Here is a 20,437-nt window from a genome sequence, read left to right as displayed (position 1 = left end):
CACTTACAAAGCTTTTGTCCGTAGCCTGATGGAGTACTGCTCTCCCCTCTGGGCTGGTGCTCCTGCCTCCCACCTTTCTCGGCTTCACGCTGTCGAAACCAGGGCATTTAAGATCATCGGCATCTCCCGCAATGAAGCTGAGTCTTTGGGCCTCTCACTCAATCACCGCAGGTTGGTCGGTGGTCTTTCTGTCTTCTACCGACTCCTCTCCAGCCTTGCCCCCCCTGCTCTCTCTGCGATTTGTCCCCACCACATTTCGACAGGGCGCTCAAGGTCCACCAACAACCCCCTTCTGGTAAAACTACCAAAATCACGAATCACTGCTCATCTTCACTCTTTCATTCCTCTTTTTTCCCACCTTTGGAATAAACTTCCTCACTCTATTCTTTCCCATTCTTCCCTCCAGGCTTTCAAAACAGCTGTTCACCACCACCTCTTATCTTCCCCCATCCAAATCCTCGATCTTTTCTACCCCCGATAATCCACCCAAGCCCACTTCCTTCATTTCTCCTGCTTTCCTTCCTGAAAGTCCCTGAAATGTCCATCTTCTCTTCGCCATGTTCCCCGTCCCATCCCCATCCCTCTCCCTTCCACAGTTCACCTAATGTGTCTGTTCCCCACTGTTTTGTCCCTTCCACTCCCGCCCCTCTTTTCTCATGCCTCCTTGCTGTGAGTTGTGTGTTAGCTCTCATACGAGCCTCGACCAAGGTATACAAAAAAAAAAAAAAAAATGAGTGGCAAAGTACCAATTGGGGTATATGTTAATCAAATCAATCTTCATAAACTATCATCTTGTGTTCAAAATCAAAAGCCTTGTATGATTAACGTGAATACAATTCAGAGAAAAGGAGCAGTAAGAATTGATGTTTTGCTCACAAGAGAACAGGTTATAATCTTGAACGATACTGTCTCACTTAAAATTAAAATGACAAAACCAAAGTTGAAAAAATATTCAATAAGAGAGACGAGTGGAGGATTTCTCCCATTTCTAATGCCTTTATTTGCTGGTTTAAGTGCAGTTGGAGCATTGACGGGTGGTATTTCAAAAGTGGTGAAAACTGCCAATGAAAGGAAGGCTCAACTCAGGCTCAAAAAGAATTGGAAAGACATAAAGAGTTGGAGAAACAAATTAGTGGAAGTGGTGTAATTGTAAATTTTGCTGAAAAACTTGAAGGTCTGCTAATAAAGTGAGATTGTTAGTTGGAGATATGCTTTCTTCTATCGCACAAGCAGGTGTAAAATTAACTAAAAGAGGTAATGGATTATATCTTTCTAATAAATAAATGAGCATTGATGAGTGGTTTAAAGAATTTGGAAAGAATACAACATCAAATGTAGAACTTGTCAAATATTGTAAGAAATTAAAAATTCATAATGTGGTTATTAACAAATGTGGATTTGTTAATATTGTGAGATGAATTAACAAATGTGCCTAAACATACAAAGAATATTATTATGAACTTAGAAGATAATAATGGGAAAGGTTCTCATGGGTTTGTATTTTTAATAGTCAAGACAAATCTTATTTTGATAGTTTTGGTCTTCCACCACCTGTTGAAGTCATAAAATTCTTACAGAATGGTGTTTATCAAACATTTCAAGTCCAAAAATTAAATTCCAAGTGTTGTGGTCAATTATGTCTATATGTGTTGTTTCAACTCAACAAAAATATAAATTTTTATGACATTATTTTTCATCTAATATAAATGACTTATGTTGGTAAAGATGGTTCTATCTTTGGTGTATCCCAAGAACTGGATATTGATTTATCAAATTATTACACAAAGGCACAGGCTGAACGACATAAATATAATATAACCAAAAATATTAATATGAAAAATGCTTATAAATTAAAAAATTATCCAAGCCCGACTGACGCGAATGACTTGGTGAGATTATGCGATTTATCACAATATATATCCTTAAATAAAACGGCCGTGTATTCCAAAGATACAGAAGTGTTGATTTTATCTCCAGGTCATACAGAATTCACAGTTCGAATTAAAATAAATTTTTATAAAGAAGGGCATATCGTTTGTATGAGAATAGAACAATGCGGGTATGATATGAATGATTTAGGGTATAATTGGTCATTTAAAATTGACCTTGAAGACCTGGAACAATTAAATCAGTCTCGTAAGGAAGAATATTATCCACTTGGTAAAGAGAATGAGTTTTGTGGAAGCACGATTCGTAAACAACGAATAAAAGAATTTAATAATGGTTTTGCCATAGTTTATATCATGAAAACAGAAAAAACAGGATTATATATAATAAGTAAGGAAATATAAAATGATTTAACTATGGGAAGATGGGGAGGTGTTTCGTGCCATAATATTATTCTTACATGTATTTCTAATACATAAATGAGAGCAAGAAGGCTTCAAGAAAATTATCATTTCTGTGTCCAAGCATACCTTCAAGAAAAGGGTATTCGGTATTTTAATAAATATGTTCTACAACATAAGAATGAGGTATTTTCAATAAAAGATTGGCATTATGCTGATGTTGATAAACCAACAACTTTGGATTTAATTAGAATGTTAAATTATGAAAAAAAAATATGAAGTTAAGAAAACATAAGGCTCTTTTAGAAATTCAAAAGAAATTTTATTGGTTTCCTGTTGTAAAAAAATTATTTTGGATACAGGAATAACAAGAAATCCTGATGAATATATGTATGATATTCTATGGGGTGTCAGTGATTCAAGGATAGTAAGGGATGAGGAAGGAGTTGAAGAAGAGAGGGAAGAGGAGGAAAGAGAGAAGAGAGAAGGAGGAGACAGAGAAGAAAGAGAAGAGAGAGAGGGAGGAAAGAAAGAGAATGAATAAATATCAAAATATGGAAACCAGTGAGATTTAAAAAAGATTGGGGGTATTACAGAAAATAACTCAACCCACCGAGGAGGAAAACGAAGAATTGACAAGTCTATTTGCAATATTTTCGACAAGACTATTGACATCGGCAAGATATTCATTTTAATTCAAGTTTTTCATTTTTTTTTTCTTAAATAAATGGAGGAGAGAGTGAAGGCATGTTGAAGGATTCTTTATGTTTTAAAAATTAAGATTCAAATGTGCATGTTGGAAACTAAAAAGGTGTTTGCACTCTGCAGGAATTTTTCTCATTAATAAATGAGTTATTGTCTCAAATGTAAAAAGAAAATTAATACTAAAAATATTTCATATAATAAAAGTAAAAATAATAGGATTATACAAAAAGGTATATGTTCGGTGTGTGGTTCAAAAAAAAATCAATTTATCTCCAAACACAAACTCGGAGGAGATATACAAAAGTTTTTATCAGGAAGTAAATTTACAACTACTGGAATACCAGGGGGAATTACATCAACCAGGGTATTCTTTCTGTGGTCCAGGCACAAACTTGGATAAAAGATTAGATGAGGCAGACAATCCTAAATCATGGAGTAAACCCATCAATAGAGTTGATGAAGTGTGCATGAGACACGATATTGATTATGGGAATACCACAATTTTGGAAGAAAAGCATGAAGCCGATAGAGAAATGTTGTATAATTTCTCTCTGATACAAAATCCAACCTCGAGAGAAAAAGTTGATCGTTTCATTGTGAAGAAGATGATCAGTGCTAAATTGAAACTTGGACTTGGAAATTCAAAAAACTTATAGGCTCTAATGATGTCATTAAGACTGAAGAGCAATTAGCTGATGAATTACAAAAACCAATATTCACAAAGTTTCGTGGAAGGAAGGTTTATTCCAAGGAAGTTGATTATATCTGGTCCGCTGATTTGATTGAACTCAATAATGATAAGGGGTACAAGTATGCTTTAACCGTTATTGATTTGAGGAGTAGATACGCATGGGTTGTCCCTTTAAAAAACAAAACAGGTTATACTCTTATGTTAGCCTTTCAACAGATATTTAATAAAAGTAAGAGAAAACCTAAAAAAATTGTGGACTGATGAGGATAGAGTTTTATAACAAGACATTTATGGATTTTCTAAAACATAACAGTATTACATTATATAGTACCTTTAATGAGGGGAAGGCCATTGTTGTTGAACGTTTTAATCGTACCTTAAAAGAGAGACTATATAAAAAATTCACAGAACTCGGTTCACAACAATGGTCATCTTTTATTCAGGATATTGTGGATAAGTTTAATGACACGATTCACACGTCAACGAATATGAAACCATCAGAAACATTTACAAAATTAAAATATGAAAAAGATTAATATCAGAAAACCTCAGTTCAAAGTTGCTGATATCGTAAGAATATATAGGTGGAAATCACATTTTGAAAAAGGTTATATTAAACGATGGACAAACGAACTTTTTAAAATTGTTTATGTAATAGATATGGTTCCTTGGACTTATAAGATATATGATTTGGAAGGGGAAGAGTTTTAGGTTCATTTTATTCACAGGAATTACAAAAGACAAAACTAAGCAGATAATACCCATGGGAGCAATGGGTTGGCGCTTCACTCCCTCCTACTATACACTGTTGTGGACACTCGAGGGCCAAGTCCGAGGTGTATAACAATATATAATGTGTGTGAAGGGGGACGTTCTTAGATCTGTGAACCCCAAACACAGAATTCTCAACTGAATCGTCAAGGCTTAACTTTTGTTTGTTGACGTGTGTGTGTGTGTGTGTGTGTGTGTGTGTGTGTGTGTGTGTGTGTGTGTGTGTGTGTGTGTGTGTGTGTGTGTGTGTGTGTGTGTGTGTGCAATGGGAGCAATGGGTTGGCGCTTCACTCCCTCCTACTATACACCGTTGTGGACACTCGAGGGCCAAGTCCGAGGTGTATAACAGTATATAATATGTGTGAAGGGGGACGTTCTTAGATCTGTGAACCCCAAACACAGAATCCTCAACTGAATAGTCAAGGCTTAACTTTTCTTTGTTGGTGTGTGTGTGTGTGTGTGTGTGTGTGTGTGTGTGCGCGCGCAATGGGTTGGCGCTTCACTCCCTCCTACTATACACCATTGTGGACACTCGAGGGCCAAGTCCGAGGTGTATAACAGTATATAATGTGTGTGAAGGGGGACGTTCTTAGATCTGTGAACCCCAAACACAGAATCCTCAACTGAATAGTCAAGGCTTAACTTTTGTTTGTTGGTGTGTGTGTGTGTGTGTGTGTGTGTGTGTGTGTGTGTGTGTGTGTGTGTGTGTGTGTGTGTGTGTGTGTGTGTGTGTGTGTGTGTGTCCCAACCCCCACATTCAAAATCTCAACCCCAACCCCCCAACACAATGTCTTTTTCAAAATGAAATTTCCACCTATATCTATTTTTTACGTTTTTTTTCCTCTTCTTCCAATTCTGTCTTTTAAGGCTTTCAGGTTTGATGACGTAAAAAGGGGGAGTAAGAACTTTCTTGATAGGTTTCGATCCCAAAGAGTGGTAGCATTTCAAGTCTCCAAAATAAACCCAACTTTCCAAATCTCCAAGGTATAACCACATTCCTGTTGAGTTTCCAAGATACGTATCACATTGTGAGTTATCAAGCCAGAACCCACATTTCAAGTCTCCAAAAATATACCATCTATCCAAGACTCCAAGGTAGAATCACAATTTCCAGAAATATTGTGGGTTTCAGTGATAGATCTCACATAGTATAACTGTGGATCATCAAGGAAATCTCAATTTTTCCAATTTTTATGGGTTTCAGTGATAGATCTCACTTCGTATAACTGTGGATCAACAAGGAAATCTCCATTTTTAAAAATGTCTGAAATTTGTGAGTCTCCAAGGTAAAACTTGTATTCTGGCTCATCAAGGTAGAACTTGTTCAGGGGGTATTGTCTTGATAACCCACAATGAGTACCATTGTTGCAAAACTCTTTTTCAGGATTTTGCTGGTCTCCAAGGTATAACTCTTTGGTTGGGCCATCAAGGTTGAGCTCGTTCTGTGGGTCTTGGTCGCTCACAAGGTCTTCAACCAAACCAACAATTCCATCCCAAGTTGTGGCAAAAAGTTGTGGCAAAAAAAATGAATCAATGAAAATCCCCATTTCATTTACATGGGGAAAAGTGAGCCAGAATCAGCATATTCACCCTACTTATACTGTTACGGCCACGGGTACCGAGTGTATGATGAGGAGGTTAATCCTCGTTTCTACTCGGAAGAGCCGGACCTGGGGCCACCGATCACAATTAACTTTGTGGTACAGTAGGTTGCTTTACAACCACGAACGCTAATCAGTTAACCATGAGTTCCAGTGTCCACCATCTAATTTGCCATTTAACTAGAGGTCACGTGGTATCCTGAATGCGTAGCAACGCCTTCGGCAAAGCACCAATCTTATTTTGATTAGATCTTAAGTATGATGGCCGAGCGTTTGCAGCTGGTGCGGACTTTGACAGGTTAATTAGTTTGGGAACGACCTCCTAGTCTATCTAGGTTCAGACAATGCTGGATCATAGGAAGGAAAGGGCAAGCACGGACAGGTTAAAACATCAACAAGGAATTTATTAATAAGAAAAAATAAATAAACTGAAGAACTATTTCTTTCTTTGTGGTGAAAATAGGTAAATTCAAATGAATCAAAATAATCTCAAGCAAATAAAGAATTAAACAGGCATTGATTAAAAAAACAGACCAAGAGCAGATGCTTATCACTATGCCTTACTTTACGATTAAACATGAGACAAGGGTACCCAGCAGATCATTCAAGGGGGAAAGAAATCCAGTCTCGGCTTACCAAGGTAGAAGTTGTCGTGTGTCTAAATAGAATGTCCTGAAATGTGAGCATGCCTTGGTCCATTGCCAGCACCCTGCCTCACCGAACACTCACTCGCAAACAGGCCTGAACACCAATCGACGTCACGTCGTCACCCACAGGAAACAGGGATGCCAATAATCAGGTACTCTATGAGCAGGACCTGAACAGAACCAGCAGGAACAGTCCAACCATCACCCACTGGAAGGAGCAGCTCACAAACTGTCACCGGTGGTCAGAGCTGTAAGGCTGTAAGGCTGTCACCAATTCACCAAATGTCACCAGCAGTCAGAGCTGTATGGCTGTATGGCTGTCACCAACTCACCAGCTCACCAACCGACTGTCTGTCACCAATTCACCAAATGTCAGGGTTTATTCTAACGTGCAGTTGTACCCCTTTTGTGCAGTTGTACCCCTTTTGTGCAGTTGTAAATTCAAAATGTGCAGTTGTAAATCCAGATTTGTGCAGTTGTCAATTTGTTCTTTGTTTGAATTTGCATGGCTAGGGTGTCATAAACTACGAAGGAACCACAATAGACGTCACTGATAGCTGACCAAAACTTTTTTTAAATTAACCTTACAATATAATGCAATCATACATATTACATAAATCATAATATATGACATAGACTACCACATTTCACATTACAAATTATATCTTAAACAGTGAGGATTATCAAACGTATTTACAGTAGATGTGAAACCACAAGTGGTTGATCATAGTCACACAAAGAACAAAATCATAAACCTGAGCCTGAGGTTGATTATGACTAACATTAGAACCAAGTTTCAGGTGAGTCCAACTCGCTAGCTGTCTTTGTCATGAGTAAGATTAAACAAAATCTGTAGAACTTAACGAAAATGAACATTTGAACCTGTCCAAGTAAGCAAAACTGTAAGAAGTTAGAATTTCTTGACCTTCTTCTTAGGTGGTACCTCCACCTCATCAGGCTCGTCATCCTCTACTTTGTGTTCTGCTTCTGTGAAAACTCCCTTGAAGTGGACTTGAAACTTTGCTTTGTCATGGCTTTTGTTTCTGCGTGCCTTTGATGACAGCCAAATCATAACCGCCTCCCTTGGATCAAATGCTTCTAATGGTGGCATGTTGTAATGTATGTGCAAATACAGATTTTCTGTCTCCACTGACATTCTTGATCTTTCACATGTTTTCAGAGCATTGCTGCTACTTATAAGACGCTCAACATCTGTTGAATGAGGCTTGGCAGCCACAACTCTGCTTAATGCCTTCACCAGATTTGGAAACAGTTCTTTAGACACCAGATACTTGACCAGCTTGTTGAGAGTTAAGTCTTTTCCTTGTCCAGAAGACACAAGATCTTGGTATTCCATACCGAGTTCCTCAAGGTCCAAATCTGGACATATCAGCTGATGAACAGCCTTGATGTCAGCATCTTGTAGCTTCAAGAAGGGCACCAGTACCTCCATCATGTGCTTGTCAATGTCACTGTCAAACCGCTGTACCAGGAACTCTGACAGGGATTGCACAAGCTCGTTTTGTATGGCTGCATTGTCCCTTTTGCCAGTAACAAACAGGTGGTGGTCTTTGCTTTGGCGTCCTCTTTCCTCACCTGTAAACACATAATCACATATATATTTAGATTAGATTGGTTGTAATCGTTCATCTCGCATTAAAATTAAAAATTGATTGGAATCTGAGATATTACATTCCATTAGAAAGTGAATTTCATCTTCAACTTTCCCGCTATTGTACAGAGCGCATTTTCTATCACACAGTGCAGTTTTTGGTTTATTAAAACCACCGTTTTCCACAGCAAGTGGTAAACATCCTGATCGGAATTTAAAAAGAATACGTCGGTGGTCATAGAGTTAGAATGGTTTAAAATTTGACGAATTGTTCTTGTTGATAGTTACGAAAAAACTTTTAAAGATGAAAAAATGTTGATTGTTAAGAAAAAGGCTCACCAAGTGTGATATTCTTCAGTCTGTAGGTGGCATGCCCCTCTTCCTCTGTGGACTCCAGTTGTGTCTACAAGGTGGCAACCCAGCCACCCAGCAGTGGAGTTTCCTTGAGTTTCGCCAGGTTTGATGTCACAAGAGATGTTTCAATATACAAGTTAAGCAGCGTCACACTGTCCGACTGAATCTTCTTCTGGAATCGTGAAAACACAGCTAGTACATCGGCTACAAATGCCATTAGCTCAAACACAGATTTGTTGGTCAATAGCGTCAGGAAACCATTAGCTGCTTTGTCTTCCGATTCCTGGAAGTATAGAACCAGAACATGCCTTGAAGTCAAGATTGCATTGACAAGAGATAATGTGAACTCTGTCCAGCGTATTTCAAACACCCTTGGCAAGGCACAGCACTTCAGTCCTTGTTTGACTGCAAGGGCATTCAACTCTCTTGTTCTCACCCCTGAGGTGTGGAAGAATGATGATATCCCACTGAGTGTTTGGATCAGATGACTAATTTCATTTATGCCGTATTTTCCAGTGATTGATTTCCATGCAAGTTGGGACCTATGAACTGCACACCAAATCTTCATCTTTGGAACCACTGACTCAATTCTGACAAATGCTGCCCAAATCCCATTCTTGTCACCAGTGTTCACACTTGCTCCATCTGTCACTATGGAAGACATATTGGAGAAGATCTTTTGGGTTGCTTCTTTGCCAACAGTGTTATTGCAAGCCTGTTCCAGCGTATTGAACACACCATGAGCTTCCCTAGTCTCAGGTTCATGAGCACCAAGGAAAATGGTATCTCCATCCCCACTCACGGTTATCAGCTTAGCCAACACATAAATCTTGTCTACCTGGGTTCTGTCCACGGAGCCGTCACACCTGAGTGAAATGGCAATGGAATTGTGAATCTTTTGGGATAATGATTGTTTATCTGACTCTACAATGCAGTTGAGCAACTCGAGGTGGCTTGCCGGGGTCACATACTGGAGGTCCTTGTCAAGCTTTACTTCCTGGGAGGGATCATTGAAGCTGAAGCTGTGTGACTTTCTGTAAGTCACTACTCTCATGGGGAAGGAATTTGCAGATAGAGACAGCTTCTTGCCATCTCCGTACTCCAGAATTAGTAGACTGCCAACTTTGTTTGCAAGGTCTTCATTTGCTGTTGATATTAATTTATCCAGATGAGAGACTTGCGCAACTTCCATCCTGGAAAGTGAATCTAGTCTTTGTTTTTTCATGACTTGTCTGTGCGTTTCAGATTTAACATGAACATCTGTGACAGCTTTTCGGTACACAGTTCCTCTGGGTAGGGTGATAGGAGGTAATTTCCCCTTTGGCGCATACCTTTTCACAACATGAGACTCCTTCATACAAGGATCACAGTAAACTAAGTGTCTCCCATGTCTGTGAAGGTGGACAAAACATCCTTGATCACTGTTGGTTGCAGATGGATTTGAGTTATCTGCTGGAGGGTCATTTGTGTTTTCACTACCTTCAGAAGTACTTCTTTCCAATTCGTATTCTCTTGATTCACCTTCTACACTTTCTGTATCTGCCTCAGACTGTTTGTCTTCATCTGCAGCTGTTGATGTACCTGGCATGGTATCATCATCCTCACCAGGTTTGGATGCTACACCACCAGCTGGACTAAACCATTTCCTGATATCCATTCTGACCGATGACCATGCCTGTCAAAAAAGAATTATATAAATTACCTCACATACACTAAAAACAGTATCTATTTGTTTATTTATTAACTTACTTATTTATTAAGTTTTCAGTATATTTGTGTGTGTGTGTATATGTATATATATATATATATATATATATATATATATATATATATATATATATATATATATATATATATATATAGTCTGAAAAGAGACATTACAATAGGTATGGGTGACTGGTATATTTTGGTTTGCGGATACGTATCACGTGACGATGATTCATACCAAGAGTTAGAGTAGCCCACTCTTAAATGTGTGTGTAATTAATTAGATATCGTTTTCTTGCAAAATAGCCATATATGGCAGATTGACAGATGAAACTGGTCAAGATACCCCTCAGAATGCACCACAGAGCATCTAGAAATCAAAAAATTTCTGGGGAGACCCCCCCAGAGCCACCCGGCGGGAGGGGATACCCCTCCCACACACTCCCGCGCTCTGCGCGCCTTGCCCCTCCGGGCCTTGGCGCTGCTACGCGCCATGACAGCTGCGCAGTCGTGCTCGGCTGCTTCGAGCCTCCATTTTTTCCCGCCCCTGCTTCGCATCAGAGTTTGTGCAGTTGTAAATTTTCCTTAGAATAAACTCTGCCAAATGTCACCAGCGGTCAGAGCTGTATGGCTGTATGGTTGTCACCAACTCACCAGCTCACCAACCGACTGTCTGTCACCAGCTCGTAAACTGTCAGGAAAGCGGTCCTCCCATCATTTTTATAGGCGACCAGTGTGCGTGGAGCCTCAAGCAGACTTCAACAAAATCCACCTTGCCTATCGGCGCATCGCTGCACGTTACTTCCAACCGTCAATCTTGCGATCATTCCTTCCTCGTTCAGCCCGACACTAACAAGAGCCAGCCAGCATCGATAGAGCTGCCAAACGGGGTGTCAAACGTCAAGGTGGATGTCAACGTCGGTGAAAGAGGTCGGTGTCGAACGTCAATGAAAGATAGGTGGGTGAGGTAAATGATCCACAGCCATATTTGACCATCAGAATAACTGCTCAGGAAAAGGCCGCTGTGTGTTTAATCAAATTTCCCGTCAGTACAAAGTGTAAAGAAATCGTCCACCTCCAAGCCAATGTGTCCTGATTGAAAGGGGGTAGACGAGCTTCCGTTGGGCTACCGGCTATCTCGCGTGCATGAACGTGTCGTAAAGTGAAAAAGGCCATCCCAAAAGAAAATGAGTCTGTTCTATACCCTTCTCCAATGCATCAAAGTTAGAATCCCACCAGACATGGGGATGGGTCTATCCTGGACATGCATTTATGTAAATAACTGTCTCGGGTCCTAGATGTTTGGATGCATTTGTCGGATCCGATTCTGAAATCCATAACTATATATATATATATATATATATATATATATATATATATATATATATATATATATATATATATATATATATATATATATATATATATATATATATATACATATATTAATGTTCTGTACATACATGATCGAGACTCGTTGAAGAGCTAAAGCAGAATGTAAGGAAACGAAATGGCAATGGGGAAACACCAACAGCAGAATAGAAGTGAGAGTGAGATCAAGGGGAGAGGGAGAAAGACACATGGGGGTGAATAAGCTGAACTAGAAAATCACTCGGCAGAGCACATACCTCCACTGAGCTGAGCAGTTTACATTTTGTATCCCACTGATTGGCCGGATCTGCCTTTGGACCTCAACCAAAATCGAATTCCATTGTTCTTGTCACCTACCAACTCATCCACTTAGTGTTGTCGTAACTCGTCCACAACTTCTTGAAATACTGCATGTTGTTTTTAGCCCTATTTCTCAATGGTGAAGAATCACTTTAAAAATTCTAGTATCCAGATCTTTATCTTCACAAAAGTCTCATCAATATGTCCTTGTTAACCACCCAACCTGTACAACAAATTTCGTCCAAATCAGTCTGTAACTTTTTGAGACATCCTGATCACAGTTAAACAGACAGACAAGGGTGAAACAACCTCCGTCCCCCTTAGGTGGTGGAGGTACCAAACCAACTGACATCTAAAAAACAAAAATGGTTGAGGGAGAGGGGGAAAAATCACAATAAACTGGAAAATGGGAGTGCTTGGGAATGGGGTCATTTGGGGTAGAGGAGATCATGAGTATGGATGAGTGATGAAAAGCTGTCTTGAGGCCCTGGAGGGAAGAATGGGACTGAATAGACTGGGGAAGTTGGTTCCACAGGTGAGTGAAAAAAAGGAACAAATGGGTGGAAGTGAGTAGTGAGCCTGGATTTTGGGAGTTTAACAGGAAGATGATTACTGGCAGACCTTGTGCGTCCTGCAGAACCCTCGGAGGGACAAAACCAAGAGATGGTAGAGGGTGCAAGACCAAAAAGGAGGCGGGAGAATACAGAGAGACCACTGACCTGTCTGCCATGCAAAAGCAACAGGCATAGATACTCAGCATCGTCATGCGAGATCCCAATGGTTTTGAGCGCCTTGCATTCCATGGCATCAAGAAGGGCAAGATGTGAGGCAGGGCCCAAAAGTGAGAGTAATTCTCCACTTAGCTGTGAATGAAGGCCTGGTAGGTTCTCAAAAGTTCAAGTTGGCGAAGGAAAGACGTTGTATGATGAAGTATGCCCACTTGGCAGCTGGCTTTGGAGGCAATCTTTGAAAAGTGGTTTGCCCAAGAAAGATCATGGCTGATATTGAGACACAGGAGTACGAGTCATTAAACTTCTTCAAGAGGATTGTTAAGAAAGCACATGTTTGGCTATGTCCATATGGTGCAATCAGAGAGGACAGTGAGAATATGAGATTTGTCTCGATTGAAAGACATGTTCCAAGTGTTTGACAAGCTTGTGATTTTTGTCAAGATTTGAAGAAAGGGAAGGGACTGCAGTCTGCCTGAGGGGTGGGGGATATGATGAAAGAGGGTGGAGTCATCAGCAAATAGATAAAGGCGATTTTACGGAGAGTCAGATAGGTTGTTGATGAAGATTAGAAATAGGACTGGGCCCAGAACACTGAGTTGGGGTACTCCAGCCTTGACAGGGAGAGGAAATGAAAGGAATCTGTTGAGTGCCACACGTTGACAATGAGAGTCTCGCAAGCACATGATCAGATGAACCTATTGGGGCAGAAAAGGAACAGGAAGCTCAAGGATCACATTTGTAGGTAAATCCGTCATTACAAAGTCCTAAAGGAAGGAGTGTGACATTGGGAGAAATTAGGGCTGGAAAGTTCACTGATTGGGTGAAGCCCATATTTGCATAGCACACTTGATTTTGTGCCTTACAGCTTCCAGGCAAACACTCCAGACATCAAAACTATTCACTGTAATTGTTGAAGAGGATTGTTGAGTAACTGGTTTCCCTTTAAGTTGACCAAGCAACAGGTTCCAACTCGAGCATGTCAAAATTAACAATAAAAATGCAAATATTATTTATTTTACAATAGAAACTAATGATTTGTTTTCCCCTCCCAACATGTCGCCATTGTGGTAGTGGATGCTCAGAGTGCACCCGAGAGCATCTACATCTACAATACAATTGTTGCTTTATGTTTGCAGTATATGGGATATTATGTACCTTTCACTTCATTTCTGAACCCCCCCCCCAACCCCCTTCCAAAAATGCTGGATCCATCCCAGCATGGTATGTATACATCATGGAGTGTATGTACATGTCATGGTGTGTATACTTTATGCATATGGTGTATATGACATGTTATGGTGTGTACATGCCATATAGAATGGAAGGTGTGCATATGTCATGGTGTATGTAATTTCTTTCCTTTCCTTTCCTTTTATGACGTGACTCCGCAATTTAGGTGCCGCATCGTAAAAACGTGATGACTCTTCATCGAATTCCTATTAGTGCAAAAACAACCATTTGTTGTCCAAGTGAATAGTTTGTCGTCCAGGAATAAACCAACAGGGGGAAGACTGTTTGTACCTGACGGCAGTTTCTCTTACTATGTTTCATCAGTTACCTCTGGGCTTGTTTCTAAGCTCATTATGAACGAGTCATGAAGGAATAATCAGTATTGTAGACTGGACCTGGCTTTTTGCTTGCAGCTGTTGGACAACCTGTGAACCACCTTGTTGTCTTGGTGAGGTGGAGCTTTTCATGTTTTTTTTTTCACATTCTCATTCTGATGTATTATTCTCTGTTACAGAGCAACACTACGACTGAAACAGTTTATTGACGAGGGTTATACTGGGAGGTTTGCCATTACCTTCCCAGTAGTAGTTAAGGCAAGAATTTGGAATTTGTTCAGGGTGCCGGCAATAGCTCGCCAGCTCTTCGCAAATGACACCCTGGAATCTTTTACGTCCACCAACTAATGCCGGCAGATGTGACACCCAGTTTAACATCTATCCGAGGGAGAACACACAATGATCAATACCCTGCCTGTGAAACACCAGGATGACAGTTTATAGCTGGGTCAAGATTCGAACCCAGGCTAGACAGCTTTGAAGTGAGTGCGCGTAACTCTAGGCCATCCTGCAAGCCATTTTTTCACATAACCTCACCATTCCTGTCTTTCTTCCATAGATTTTGTTTCCTCTCATTTGCTTTGGATCACTGATTATCCTTCATTGTTGTTTTCCAACCTCCTGTTTAAAACTCGCTTCATGTCTTGCAAAGAGCACATGTGTCTATCCACAAGATTCCTAATCGGATGACCTTCTCCACCCTCCCCCCCTACCCACCACCCATCTCACCTAATGGACGTGGTGCTGAGGAGGATTGCCCACAAGTGATGACACTATTCTCCAAGAGAAGCATACATAGATCATGGAGACCCTATGGTTCCCGCACTCTGAAAGAAGACAAACAACCATCAACCCTTCTCAGTCTCCTATCGAGCTCCCCTGGGCCCATCAATGGTCCAAAGCCCATTCCTGGAGAATTTACTCATCTTTTCATGAAGGAGACCTGCGTTTCATCTGGCCTTCCAGCCTCTCCTTCGAACCAAGGATATACATCTTTTAACTTTACTTCCACAAAATATATCTGGGAGCAGGCACCTGACATTGCCGGATACCTTAGGTCCATCGACTTTGCAACCATGCAACGCAGAAGCTAAAACAACAAGAAGGGCAACGACGACGACAATGGTGAAGACAACAACAAACAACAAGAGCAACGACGACGACAATGGCGAAGACAACAACAAACAACTACAAATTTAGGGCCCAGCTCTCAAAGTTTGCCAACTGCCTCGCCTGAGATCGAATGCTCAGATTTCCGTCAATATGTCGAGTTTTTTCGACGTTGCGAGGGAAAGATCTGTCAGATTAAAGCAAGTAGGAGGAAGCGCGATCGCAATGAGACGTTATCTTGAGGTTTTCATCCAGGAGTGAAGATCGTCTGTTCGCAGACAAGAGCGATAAACTTGGGAAATTTTCAAAGAATAAAACTAATCACACCATAAAAGTTGCTAGGGCAACAGTTACCTAGTACTCGGATGTAACAAAAAGTAAAAACGTCATTGCAAGCTTCTCCCAATTCCATTATCCCTCAAATAGGACTCAGCCATCGCCACATCCGATGTACAAGGTCATGCGCAAAAGGGTTTATTTCCTTCTGTTGGTTTTGTGTGAAGTGCTGATTGCAAGTCATATTTAAACGCACCGGACATATTTCGTGTACCATACAATAATCACGTCTTTTGTACATAGGCTTTCTTTTCAAGAGGCAATTAGAGCTTTTTCTTTATGGAACACCTGCCTTCATATTCCTTCTCAAATTGCTTTCATTTTGCAAAAAAAAAAATTCCTGTTTCATTCCAATCACCTCTGCAACCGGTCTATCATAATGAATTAGAGGTAGCGTGCTGGCCTTTGAGGAGTCTGATCTGATGTCTGGTTCGATTCTGTACCAGACTACTCAACTAGTCGTTGCGTCACTGAGTGTTTAATCCTTCGGAGGGATGGTTGAGCCGGGTGTCCTGTCCACCAGCATTCGCTGATGCATGGTGAAGATCCCACGGTGTCTTCTTTTGGGAAAGGTGTGTCAGAACCCTGAACAAATTCCTGCTCTAATGTACGAGGGGCATTGCATGAACAGCACGGCCCAGCCGCGGTTATGATTCAAATGGCGAACCAGTTGTTGCACATGAATGAATGTATGAATGAAATAACCTCTGAAAAGTCTCTCTACTTTTGAGAAAGCTCGTAACTTTGAAGAAACAGTTGGTTTATGTTTCAAAGGGTGCATCCCAAGCAATGAACAGATTCATTTTTCTTCTTTATTATTTTGTAATAGGAAGGGAAATGTCAATCCTGAAGGTTATCTCTGTTTGTAAAATGTTGTCTCTGGGAAGATCAATTCACTTTTGGCTTCATCAGCAGGATGAAGTAATTAATTTCACTCGGGCTCATCAGAACATCGTTTCACCTGTGTTACGTATAAAACAATTCAATCCCTTGAAAATAAATGTTTGCTGACTTTCAAACTGGATTCCATCAACTTTCTGATGCACACACTTATTGATGTAAAACAAGAAAAGGGTTTTTCCCCAAGTGATGATGGGCACCTCGGGGAGATGAAGGATGCTTCTCGGTGAGCCATTGATGTTGTACATAGAGAGTAGATGAGGTATTGAGAGAAAGGGTGGGGATCAAAAATAGTCATTTATACTACTACTGCTACTAGTAATGCAACTACTACTATTATTACTTTTACGGGCCAAATTAATCCCACTTTCTTGTGGGGTCGGCCACATGATTTTTCACTCTGCACAGCTTGCTATCCCGAACATTTTCAGCACCACACCTCTCTCGTATCCTTCTCTACCAGATCCTTCCAGTACAGTTTTGCTCTGCCCCTTGTCATCCTGTTAACTACATCTTGAGCACTGCTCTCCTCCCTCCTGAGCGCATGCCCCTTCTCCCTCAGAGCAAAGACCCTAACCAACGCACACGTGTCTCCCGTGTCTTTTCTCTCGCGTCCCTCTCCTACCCACCTCCTCATAACCCTCATCCTCTTCCTTATCCTTAAAACCATACCTTCCAGCCCTCTCAGCATCTGTATCTCCTTTTCCTTTCTCAAGGCCCAAGAAAATTACATCAATTCTGCACACTGCATATAACACATGGCTCTTTAAGTATCCACCAAGTTGCATCCCATGTGATAAATTTCAGTGTGTCCGATTAATTCCGATATCTTTGGGACAATCCCTCGACATTTGGACACTGAAACATGTAAACAGAATCGTACTGTCCTAGTTAGTCTGTCTGCCAGTCTTCTTTGGTCAGTCTGGACTCTTCTTTAACAGGCAGTGTAAACACATCTGGCATGTCTTTGTGTTACATGTGGTGCATGACAAGCTACTCCATGATCCTTACACTGTCAAAAAGAATAGCACATTCTTCACAGTTACATTGGTGGATTGCTTTCCATCACCCTACGCTCCCTGGTATGTCAACAACTTGCTCATCTATCTGTTATAACTCCAATAACGTTTCTGTACACATTTAATGTCTTGTTATAAAATATTGCGTTTAACTTCACTTGCGTCACCAAGTATTCCCCAGAATCATGCTTCTGTGGAATCCTCTGAAAATGACCATGGCCTTACTTTGGGAAAATGTTTCCCTTCAACGGTTTTCTACTGGAAGAGACAATGTGAGAATTGCAGCAACAAATCAACTTTCCAATCTACTGCCTTCAAGGTGGAAAGAATGCCACGACATTCTCTTCGAAACACCTGGACGTCGTTGTTCATTCTTATGGGGACATCTTATTTTTAGTTTCACTCTACAAGCCATCCTGTGCCAAAAAAAACCTCTGAAATAGTGTGTGCTTCACACGAGCTCTTGAGCAGCCATGCTCTGGGCAGGCTTTTCACTCTGACGAAGGGTTAACGACTGCAACGTCAGCTTCTCGTTTCCCATGGCGATTAGCATACCTCAATCAATGTCCTGTTGATTAGATCCATTGTTCTACCTGTCCGTTGATACAGATTAACAGGAGCCTTCACCAGCAAGGTTAGTTCTTCACTCTGGCCACGCTTTGATTAACTATGCCGTTTCATCAAAGACACCCGTCTGATGGTCGAAGCCAATTAACGAGAGACTGTTGTCCAACAAACGAGCGTCTGCAGAGACGCTTTCCTGCCACAAGATGGACGGCTTATATCTCCCTCAATTAATGAGGAGGCGCTGTATCCATTGTTTGTGGCGGATGACCTCATCGGTGGCAAAACAACATCAGAGGACCTCCATTATTTTTTAAAAGTACCTTTTGAAAACATCTCCTTTAAGATAAAGCTACTTGTGCAACAAATCTCCAATAATTAACCACATGTTTAGAGTCAAATGTATCATGGAGGTGCACTGTGATGTCTTGATGACACAATGAGCAATACCATTTTGAGAGTGGGAGTGGGAGTAAGAGAGGAAGGATGGGAAACTGATTGATGATGATATCTTCTGTTTAATTCGTAAATGGTAGCTGTACTTATCCATTGCATAAGTCACAAGTGTGTGTGTGTGTGTGTGTGTGTGTGTGTGTGTGTGTGTGTGTGTGTGTGTGTGTGTGTGTGTGTGTGTGTGTGTGTGTGTGTGTGTGTGTGTGTGTGTGTGTGTGTGTGTGTGTGTGTGTGTGTGTGTTAGAATTGTTAGGAACCGTTGTGCATGAAAGAAAACGAGATGTATGTGAGAGAGAGATCCATTATTTCATTGGGATAGGTTACGTTATAACAGCTGTGTTGCCCTTTTGTACCGAAAAACCCAAACCTTGTGAATACCTGAACAAGAGTTATGATTCGAGCTCCAATGAAGCTGAATGAGACAACTTTGGGCTGTAAAGAATCTTCATATTTCTGCCCCATTATCGAACATTGGAATTCTTAGCATTTTTGTTTGCTGTCCACCTCACACCTGTTTGGAATCAATCAATTTACATGATGTGGAATCAATAATTGATGTTACACATTTTTCATGTACTCCTTCCTCCTCCACCCCCTTCATTGCTTAAATTGCTGAACATAAATGATTACAACAGCAGTAAAAAAAAAAAACACCACTATTAACCAAATTAAATGCTCTGGAATGTTTACTAGCCTCTGTTTGAGCTCATTACTGTGACGTGTGCGTATGCTAATTGTGACGTGATGTTTCATATATATCTTCTTCTTCTTCTTTCGGCTGCTCCCGTTAGGGGTCGCCACAGTGGATCACCCGTATGATCCGCATAGTGATTTGGCACATGTTTTATGCCGGATGCCCTTCCTGACGCAACCCTGGTCGCCTCTTACGACACAGGGATATGGTACACCTATTTTAACCGGGGTATACACCGGCCCAGTATACTGGTACTCATTTCGCCGACCTCGGAAGGATGACAGGCTGGGTCAACCCCCTGGTGTATTAATTCAGTGGCCCAACGGGGCTTGAACTCAGGACCTTTTGGATCCCAAGCCACTGCCCTAACCACTGCGCCAATACACCAGGCTATGTTTCATATATATATATATATATATATATATATATATATATATATATATATATATATATATATATATATATATATATATATATATATATGTATATATATATATATATATACATATATATATATATATATATATATATATATATATATATATATATATATATATATATATTATATATATTATATATATATATTATATATATATATATTATATATATATATATATATATTATATATATTATATATATATATTATATATATATATATTATATATATATATATATTATATATATTATATATATATATTATATATATATATATTATATATATATATATTATATATATATATTATATATATATTATATATATATTATATATATATATATATTATATATATATTATATATATATTATATATATATTATATATATTATATATATATATATATATTATGATCTCGAAGGGGAAATTTTATAGGCGATCTGAATTTTGATCTGCAGATATTCCATTCCTTTTTCTTGAAGCCCTCCCTGTATATTGACAGAACAGAAGGGATGGGAGCTTTCATCCATGGACCCAAATATGAGCAACAAAGTAGGTCGGCTCCAATTAAGTAAATAATTGCTGA

At 39.9% G+C, this 20,437-nt stretch overlaps 1 protein-coding gene and 1 long non-coding RNA gene across 3 annotated transcripts in view; one reads left to right on the top strand and one right to left on the bottom strand.

Annotated features, from left to right (window-relative positions):
• Positions 1 to 20,437, top strand: part of LOC147014498 (uncharacterized) — an 80,954-nt gene that overhangs the window by 33,738 nt on the left and 26,779 nt on the right. The window lies entirely within an intron of this gene.
• On the bottom strand, positions 7,677 to 10,404 carry LOC147014499 (uncharacterized). The gene is made up of 2 exons (XM_085852488.1): positions 8,655 to 10,404; positions 7,677 to 8,299 (listed from the first exon to the last, which is right to left on the bottom strand). Exon 1 carries the CDS (start codon positions 10,324 to 10,326, stop codon positions 8,719 to 8,721), a length of 1,608 nt encoding a protein of 535 aa, XP_085708614.1. The 5' UTR covers positions 10,327 to 10,404; the 3' UTR covers positions 7,677 to 8,299; positions 8,655 to 8,718.

Source organism: Eptatretus burgeri, chromosome 13 (assembly GCF_056783735.1).
Source record: "Eptatretus burgeri isolate ZD-2024b chromosome 13, Ebu_testis_v1, whole genome shotgun sequence".
Taxonomy (NCBI): domain Eukaryota; kingdom Metazoa; phylum Chordata; class Myxini; order Myxiniformes; family Myxinidae; genus Eptatretus; species Eptatretus burgeri.
The sequence above is the reverse complement of the archived record's forward strand: the minus strand, read 5'-3'. Positions and strand labels throughout refer to the sequence as shown.